Source organism: Diospyros lotus, chromosome 14 (genome assembly GCF_014633365.1).
Source record: "Diospyros lotus cultivar Yz01 chromosome 14, ASM1463336v1, whole genome shotgun sequence".
Taxonomy (NCBI): domain Eukaryota; kingdom Viridiplantae; phylum Streptophyta; class Magnoliopsida; order Ericales; family Ebenaceae; genus Diospyros; species Diospyros lotus.
The window spans coordinates 6,312,879-6,321,390 of record NC_068351.1 but is presented as its reverse complement, the minus strand read 5'-3'; the positions used below and the strand labels follow the sequence as shown (position 1 = coordinate 6,321,390).

At 38.8% G+C, this 8,512-nt stretch overlaps 1 protein-coding gene and 1 non-coding gene across 3 annotated transcripts; one reads left to right on the top strand and one right to left on the bottom strand.

The window, feature by feature from the left end:
• On the top strand, nt 1-6,059 carry LOC127791153 (ABC transporter G family member 22). Of its 2 annotated transcripts, none has more exons than XM_052320962.1 (11): nt 1-267; nt 786-1,195; nt 2,699-2,772; nt 2,878-3,116; nt 3,223-3,378; nt 3,458-3,641; nt 4,002-4,310; nt 4,394-4,681; nt 4,796-5,080; nt 5,295-5,402; nt 5,494-6,059. In XM_052320962.1, the coding sequence occupies exons 1-11, from the start codon at nt 143-145 to the stop codon at nt 5,707-5,709; spliced, it is 2,394 nt and encodes a 797-aa protein (XP_052176922.1). In that variant the 5' UTR covers nt 1-142; the 3' UTR covers nt 5,710-6,059. The 2 variants fall into 2 exon arrangements, with proteins under 2 accessions (XP_052176922.1, XP_052176923.1); XM_052320963.1 differs by having other exon boundaries at nt 6-267; nt 2,881-3,116.
• A 157-nt stretch (nt 6,060-6,216) lies between these two features.
• Nucleotides 6,217-6,288, bottom strand: TRNAC-GCA (transfer RNA cysteine (anticodon GCA)). Its single transcript has one exon. It is a non-coding gene; the product is annotated as a tRNA-Cys (tRNA).
• Nucleotides 6,289-8,512: the final 2,224 nt, after the last annotated feature.

Here is an 8,512-nt window from a genome sequence, read left to right as displayed (position 1 = left end):
TCGTACATACTAACAAGCTGCTTGTGTCCGTTGAGTAATTGTAATGCTTAGATTGGTTGCTATTCGAGGAGATGGCTGGGGGTAGTTCTGTAAATTCGGGTTTACCCTTTTAGGTTTTCCTTATAAGAAGAGTTGCTGGCGCATGGTGGTTACCATTATTGCGTTCAAGTGGGCTTTCCTCTTTCATCTCTCTTCCTCCTCCTGTCCTCTCTCCGTCCCTCGTTCTTCCACTTTCAGCTCTTCCTTTCTTTCCCGGAAAATTATAAGGTATGGCAAATTAAACCTCTCTCTTTAATTCTACTGCTTATTTAATTATATATGATATAAACGCATCTTTAACACAAACACACACACACACACACACACACACACATGTATATATATATTACACATGTTTAATTATGTCTAGTCTTCTAAAAGCCACTGTAACACAAGTACAAGATGATTAATACTGTAAGGAGATCTAGCTACAAATATATATATTTATAATGAGATTGCCATATAATATATATACGGAATAAACATCAATCTTTTTTCTGATTAATTGTTTCATTTTGCATGCGACCTAAAATTTCCATTCTTTATCTCTTCAAGGTAAAATTTCCATTTTGGTTTCCTTCATTTGAGATTTCTGTAATGTTCACAACTCTGTAAGTTCTCCATAATTAGATACATGGATTATTTTTAGAGAAATGATAGGTTCGAAATCTTAAGTTGGTTGAGTCTTATATTAGCTAGAAAAAATCAAATCTTTATCCTACTTTGAATTGAACGAGTTCATTTAGTGGTTCGGTTTATTTTATATATATAGCAGAAATGGAGAAAGCAAACACGACGTCGGGGCTACCAAGGACGAAGTCGGACCAGCTTGTGGAGACGGTAATTGCGGGGATGAAGTCGCCGGCTTCGGGTGAGGTGGTGCCGGAGAGCGGCGGAACCCTGTCGAGGAAGTCCAGCCGGCGGTCGCTGCTGTCGGCGGTGTCGCCGGGGAGGAACAGCGGCGGCGGTGGCAAGAACACGCACATTAGGAAGTCGAGAAGCGCCCAGATGAAGATTGAGTTGGACGACCTGAGCAGCGGCGCAGCCCTGAGCCGCGCTTCCAGTGCCAGCTTGGGATTCTCCTTCTCCTTCACCGGCTTCACCGTCCCTCCCGACGAGATCGCCGATTCCCGGCCATTCAGTGACGACGATATTCGTAAGTCTTCAAAATGTCTCTGGTACGTGTAGTGTGGGTGTGCGCAGTTAAGATTTGTGGAAACAAAAATAAAATTAATAATTATGTTACGTGCCTATATATAAAAATAATTAAATAGAAGTTATGTAATTTTTGATCCTTGAAAATAAAAATAACTCAATATTTTATTGAGAACATTAAATTATAACCAATTACTTACAGAACTTTACTTAACGTCAATTATCCATCACTCGTTATAATTTCATTACCTATTACAAACGAAAAATGCTAACGAAATTTGAGATGGCAAAAATTAATTTAACATATACTTTCGAATTTTAAAAATAAAATTACTTACTCACTAAACTTTGCTCAACATCAACCATCCATCACCCCATTATATCACCATCTAATCTTGAAGTATATTAAAAGATTTTTATATGCATTTGAGATCACTTACTTTTCAAACCAAATGTCAAAAACTAAACTAATGATTCAAATTAAAAAAATTACTGATGCAAACCAAAAGTAAAAAAAAAATATTTAAATTTCGTTGTTCGTAATGGAGATAAAAAAATTTAAGGAGACATTTTTTTACTTTTAGTTTGTATCAGTAGTTTTTTTAATTTGAATTATTAGTTTAGTTTTTGACTTTTAATTTGAGAAATAAATGATCTCAAATGTATATAAAAATCTTTTAATATGTTTCAAGATTAGACGGCGATATAACGTGTGTTTTAAGATCAGACAGTGATATAACAGGGTGATAGATAGTTGACGTTGAACAAAGTCCAGTGAATAAATAGTTACACTTTTAAATTTCAGTGAGTGTTTATTAAATTTATTTTTGTCATGTCGGATTTCGTTAGTCACGTTCGATTTCGTTAGCATTTTTTGTTTATAATAGTTGACGGAATTATGACCAGTGATGGATGATTGGTATTGAGTAAAATTCAGTAAATAATTAGTTATAATTTAGAGTTTAGCGTGTAAATAATTATAATTTTAAAATTTAATAACTGTATATTAATTTTAGCCTCCGAAAAAGGGTGTTTGTTCAAATGACCAAGTAGGGAGCTTCGAGGATTGGCCTTTGTGGTTGAGAGAAACGGATCTTTGAAAACCATGAAAGTCATTCCGGTCATTTCAACTCTCAAGAGGGTTAATGTGATTTTAATCATGCACGCAATATTGCATCTTGTTCGTGTAGAACATTTAGATGAGAAATGTATATAGGTGGGTTTATTTATTACTAAGATTTGATGGTTGTTGTTTGACTCAAATCCTAGTTATCGAATCTATTAAGTAATGAATAATATTATTGGTACATGTTTTTGTATATCTTGGACTACATAAAAGTATCAATGACAAAAATATCCCTCATGAGGTATATAGAGGCGCGTGAGGAGCATGGAGAGGCGCAGGGTATTTTGGTCATAATACTCCTTATATAACTCAAGATGTACAAAAATGATGTCCATATAGCATTATTCATTAATTAAGTACGGTGTGGTCTTCTTACAGCTGAGGATATTGAAGCCGGAGGCACGCGCAAGAAGAGAATTCAAGCAGAGCCCACCTTGCCGATCTATCTCAAGGTAAAATATATATTAATAATTATGAAACTGTGCTGGCTTACTTGTGTTTTCATGGATTAATCACACAAAGAAAGTAAGGAAGATTAATTAATTTATTTGTTGTAGCAGTTCACAAACGTGTCCTACAAGGTGATTGTCAAAGGAATGACATCGACGGTCGAGAAGGATATCTTGAATGGGATCACTGGTTCAGTAAATCCCGGCGAGGTTTTGGCTCTGATGGGGCCCTCCGGCAGCGGCAAGACGACCCTTCTTAGTCTGCTCGCCGGCCGGTTAAGCGAGTCAGCCTCCGGCGGGTCAATTACATACAATGACCAGCCATACTCAAAGTTCCTAAAGAGCAGGTAACTATCCCCAATTTCCCGAGAAAGTAGTCAGAGTAACCGTGATACCACCGTTGTATTGAATGAAGTTGCGAGTTTGAATTATATAACATGAAGGATATGGCAGGATAGGGTTTGTGACGCAGGACGACGTTCTGTTTCCTCACCTTACCGTGAAGGAAACATTGACGTACGCAGCTCTATTGCGATTGCCCATGTCGTTGTCGAAGCAGGAGAAGGAGAAACGAGCCCTTGATGTAATCTATGAGCTCGGATTGGAGAGGTAAAATTACAAATTTTAAGTTCCTCCTATATGATTGACTGTTGAATTTCGCGTTGTGAACATTGAGGTTTTAATTCAGGTGCCAAGACACCATGATTGGGGGCTCCTTTGTTCGAGGAGTTTCAGGGGGAGAAAGGAAGCGCGTTTGCATTGGCAACGAGATTTTGATTAACCCTTCCGTTCTGTTTCTCGATGAACCCACTTCTGGCCTGGATTCCACAATTGCTCTGAGGATCATTGAGATCTTACAAGACATTGCTGAGGTAACATTATTGCATTCCAAGTCCAAGCCGTAAAGTCTCATATGATGAAAGAAAAAGAAGGCTCCTGGGCGGGTAGGCTGGTGGTAATTGCACATAAGTGCAGCAGCAGCCACGATTTGCCACTATATTCAGACAACCCTGCGGAGGCCTAACCACATGGGTAGGGCAGGGGACAAGGGTTGGAGCTTGCTTCTTTTATATACAAGTGTCCCTCAACCTCATAACTTAGTAACTTACCGTTTATTCAAAGAAAGAAAAGCTAAAAACAAAAAGAAAGAAAGAAGAAAAGAAGAAGGAAAGGTGAACAATATGTCTCTGTGACTAATCTGTGTTTGAATTGATGAATTATACATATGGCAGGCTGGGAAAACAGTGATCACCACAATCCACCAGCCATCAAGCAGACTCTTTCACAAGTTCGATAAGTTGATCCTTCTTGGGAAAGGGAGCTTGCTTTACTTCGGCAAGGCATCCGAGGCAACGGTTTACTTCTCATCTATAGGATGTTCACCTCTGATCGCCATGAACCCAGCCGAGTTCTTGCTAGACCTTGCCAATGGAAACATAAACGATGTCTCCATCCCATCAGAATTGGAGGACAAAGTTCAAATGGGAAACTCTGAGAGAGAACCAGCAAATGGAAAGCCCTCTCCCGCAGTTGTTCACGAGGTAATAAGTAATCATCTTAATTTTAGAACCAAGTTGTTGCTGAGTGTTTATAATTATAATTGTGATATATTTGGATGGAACAGTACCTTGTCGAGGCCTATGAGACGCGAGTAGCAGACAACGAGAAGAAGAAACACATGATCCCGCTTCCAATAGATGAAGAGCTGAAGCTGAAGGTGCACGCTTCAAAGCGCGAATGGGGAGCGAGCTGGTTGCAGCAGTTCTCGATCCTGTTCTGCAGAGGGCTCAAAGAACGCCGACACGACTATTTTAGCTGGCTGAGAATTACCCAAGTTCTTGCTACTGCAACCATTTTGGGGCTGCTCTGGTGGCAATCCAATGGTGATAGTCTCAAAGACCTGCGAGATCAGGTAATTAATCAAGCGGCCATTGCCATATGCTGCAAATGTTGATCATCATAATTTGAAGGACTTATTGCCCAAGCTGATAACAGAAAGGATCCTAATTTAGATTGGACATTGCAGGCAGGGCTGCTCTTCTTTATCGGCGTGTTTTGGGGATTCTTTCCAGTCTTCACAGCCATCTTCACGTTTCCTCAGGAAAGGGCAATGCTGAACAAGGAAAGAGCGGCCGATATGTACAGATTAAGCGCGTATTTCATTGCTAGAACTGCAACCGACCTCCCACTCGACCTCATACTGCCGGTTCTTTTCCTTCTTGTTGTCTATTTCATGGCCGGCCTGAGAAAGAGCGCCGGTCCATTCTTCCTAACCATGGTTACAGTGTTCCTCTGCATCATAGCAGCTCAGGTTTGCCAATTTTCTTCATCTTTGTATTGCCTGTCAATCATTTTTATCTATAGCCTTTATCTTTTATAATGTTCTTATAACTCATATGCAACAAATCGTTCATATGGAACTTGAAATAGGAAAATTGTGCTTGATGATGCATTGAGGGATGTTGGAAACAAGTTAAAACTGTCTTAAAATGCTTTAAGAAAACAGAGTTGTTCAATGGCTGCAGGGACTTGGACTAGCCATTGGGGCTACCCTAATGGACTTGAAGAGGGCAACAACTTTGGCCTCTGTAACAGTGATGACATTCATGTTGGCTGGTGGATACTTTGTAAAGGTAACAGCTAATTTCTTCCCAATTCAGGACAAATCCTCATCTCTCATCTCACAACTGTGGTGACGGTTCACAGCCTCTTCTTCTTGTGCAGGAAGTTCCGGTTTTCATATCATGGCTGCGCTGCCTGTCCTTCAACTACCACACCTACAAACTTCTCGTAAAGGTGCAGTACCAACACATCACCCACGCAATCGGTGGGATGAAGATAGACAGTGGTTCAAGGGAAGTGACGGCGCTGTTGGCCATGGCCATCGGGTATCGCCTGCTCGCCTACCTGTCATTGCGCCGAATGAAGCTCAAGGCGTGAGCTTAACAGAGCTGTTTCCATTCCATAGTTCAAAAAGCTATCTTTCTGAGACTGGGCCAGAAAATGGGGCTTCCACCAGAAACAGTGACCCAGAAATGGAGTGTGAAGACACTGAGGGAGGCTTGTGAAGAATCATTGGCGGATGGTTTCTGGGTAAATTTCAAACTCATGTGGACTGGTGGTTTCTGGATGTTAATGGGATCCTTTTGTGCATCAGAATCATTGATTTGACCAAACAAATTTAAGGAAAAGGTGTTCATTTTGAAGGGGGATGTGTAACAGTTTCTATTGCTAGGAAAGTTCAATGTTCTTACAGTCTTAATTGGAAATGAAATTAGAGTTTTATATAATTTTTAATCTTATCATGGTTAACCATGACAATGCATGGCAGGTGCCATCACATCTAGTTACATGATTATGAACCACCTAATATCCATTCAAGGAAATACAGAACAATTAACAGACATTAAAAAACCAACAAGAATGAGAAAGCCGTTACAATATCAAAGGGCCCAACCGGGTTCGAACCGGTGACCTCTTGATCTGCAGTCAAATGCTCTACCACTGAGCTATGGACCCAATTGATAAATGCTTTGATATTCTAAATATATGTATTATATTAGGGCAAGCCAATTTCAATTCGAACTGTGAAATAACTTGTGGTTTTAAAACGGCGTCGTTTTTGTGTCCCAGCCAAAACCCTCTTCCTCTTATCTTTGGGTCTTCAGCCAACAACAGGAGAGACTACCGCCAAATCTGCCACTGCCGTCGTCGTTACCGCCTCTTCCCTTCTCTTCTCTTCTCTTCCTCTTCTTCTCTTCTTTGAAACCCTTTCGACGAGCCATCGTTCCAACTCCCTCTTCCTCCTTTTCTCTTCCCTTCTTCTTTTCTTCTCTTCTCTGAACTCTCTCTGTCCGAAATCTCAGATTGCAAAACGCATGCTTGATGAGACAAGGCCTTTTCTGTTCCAAATTTTCAAAAAATTGAGACACAACAAGCAATGAAATTTCAACACGCAACTTCTATTTCGGAGAAGAGAAGGGAAGAGGCGACAACGCCGAAAGGGGTGGCTGATCTGGCGGTGGTCTCGCCCGTTGCTGGCTGAAAAACAGAGAGAGAGAGAGAGAGAGTTCAGAGAAGAGAAAAGGACAGGAGGAAGAGGGTTTTGGCTGGGATGGCGTCGTCTTGGCAGTCCGAACTGCAAGTTGATTGGTTTATTTAATCGAAAAGCTCTACCTTGAAGAATGTAGAACTGTTCAAAACCAAGTGCAATTTTGTGCACCCCGGGGTGCACCCAAGTCAATTTTAGGGGTAAAAAAAGTTATTTTGGGACGTGATCCCTCTTTCAACCGTAGCCAATTTTAAGAGTAAAAAAGTTATTTTTTACAAAACTCTCTCTCCCCAAAAATTTACCTTATTTTACTCTTTCTTCTATTTTCTCTACTTTTGCTCTTTTCACTTGTTTTCTGTAATCAACCCTGTTATAGTCACATTTCTCCCCCCCCCCCCCCCCCCCCCTCATTGCTTTGTCGTCTCGTCTTTTCTCCACTTATTCATCAACCATCACTATATCTTTTCTCACCTCCTCATCAAGATAAGAAAAAATGCAGCGATGATTGCCTTGAAGAGGAAAGAAAATAAAGAGAAAAAATAAGAAAAAAAAAGTATGAGTTCGACTATTCAGAATTAATGAAAGCCTCACAAAATTGACAAGTCACATTATCCTATTAAAAGATGTGCATAAAATTACACTCCCCAAAATCCAAACACGAAGGTTTTACTTTGTAAGAATTAATAATGAATTATTTTTATAAATAAAATTTGTTTTACTTTATAAAAGAGATTTATGCAACTAATTAGTGGCATAAGGTTATTGTATGACACAATAACTCTTTGGTTGAATTTTTAATCATGGTTTTTAAATAGTAAGAAATTCCTAAAGTGTTTTGAAATCTATTTTTAACTACAAAACTTGCAAAGATGCAAAATCATCTAAAAATGAATGATTAATTAATATTTGTAATTATTAAAATCCATAATACCCATTATAAATAAACTCTCTTAACTAATAGAAAATCCATTATCTTTTATTTCTAGGCCTCTTCTTTGGAATGGGATGCCGTACAAACAGCGCCGCCAAGGGTTATTATTCGCCGCGTTTTCAGACCTTCGCCGGCTTTGAGCAACGTTCTGGATGGCTCGCCGTGGATAAAAAAAATGCCATTAAGAGGCGTGGTTAGAATCTCTTCTAGAAGACTGATGGGTCGCTGATTGATGGCCTACCATACTTGTTCGTTCCTTGACCATATTACCGCACATGTGCTAATTCTCATTAATGTTAAAAAAATTATTATAATCACTAAAAATATTGAAGTAAAGCAATCGAATATGTACAATAATATCAGCTCAATGAATGAGAAGTTATCTCTAAGCTTACTCTCTAAGATATTCAATTCTTGATATTAGAGAAAATTATTATTATTTATTATTAAAAAAGGGTTCAAATTGCACCCTAGAGTTTTTTAATTAGGTGAATTGAGTTCAAAATTAAGTTTTGTATCAGATAAATCCAAAGCTTTTATTTAAGGGCCAAATAAACCCAATTTGTTGCATGCTCTCATGTGTGATTTACAAGTCTAAAATTATCAACATCTTAGTTAAAAAAGTTGATTGTTTTTAGCTTTAAAATAAAAATAATCGACTATTATTTTGAATTATCGACATGGCATTTTCAGACTCTATGTAATTTTGTGTAAGTTCAAAAATTATCAATCGTTACTATAACATATTAAAAGTTTTTTAA

Coding starts and splice junctions, on each gene's coding strand:
- LOC127791153 (XM_052320962.1), top strand. CDS start 143: ATGGTGGTTACCATTATTGCGTTCAAGTGGGCTTTCCTCTTTCATCTC. Junction 1,196..2,698: donor ATTCAGTGACGACGATATTC/GTAAGTCTTCAA, acceptor GTCTTCTTACAG/CTGAGGATATTGAAGCCGGA. Junction 5,081..5,294: donor TCTGCATCATAGCAGCTCAG/GTTTGCCAATTT, acceptor CAATGGCTGCAG/GGACTTGGACTAGCCATTGG.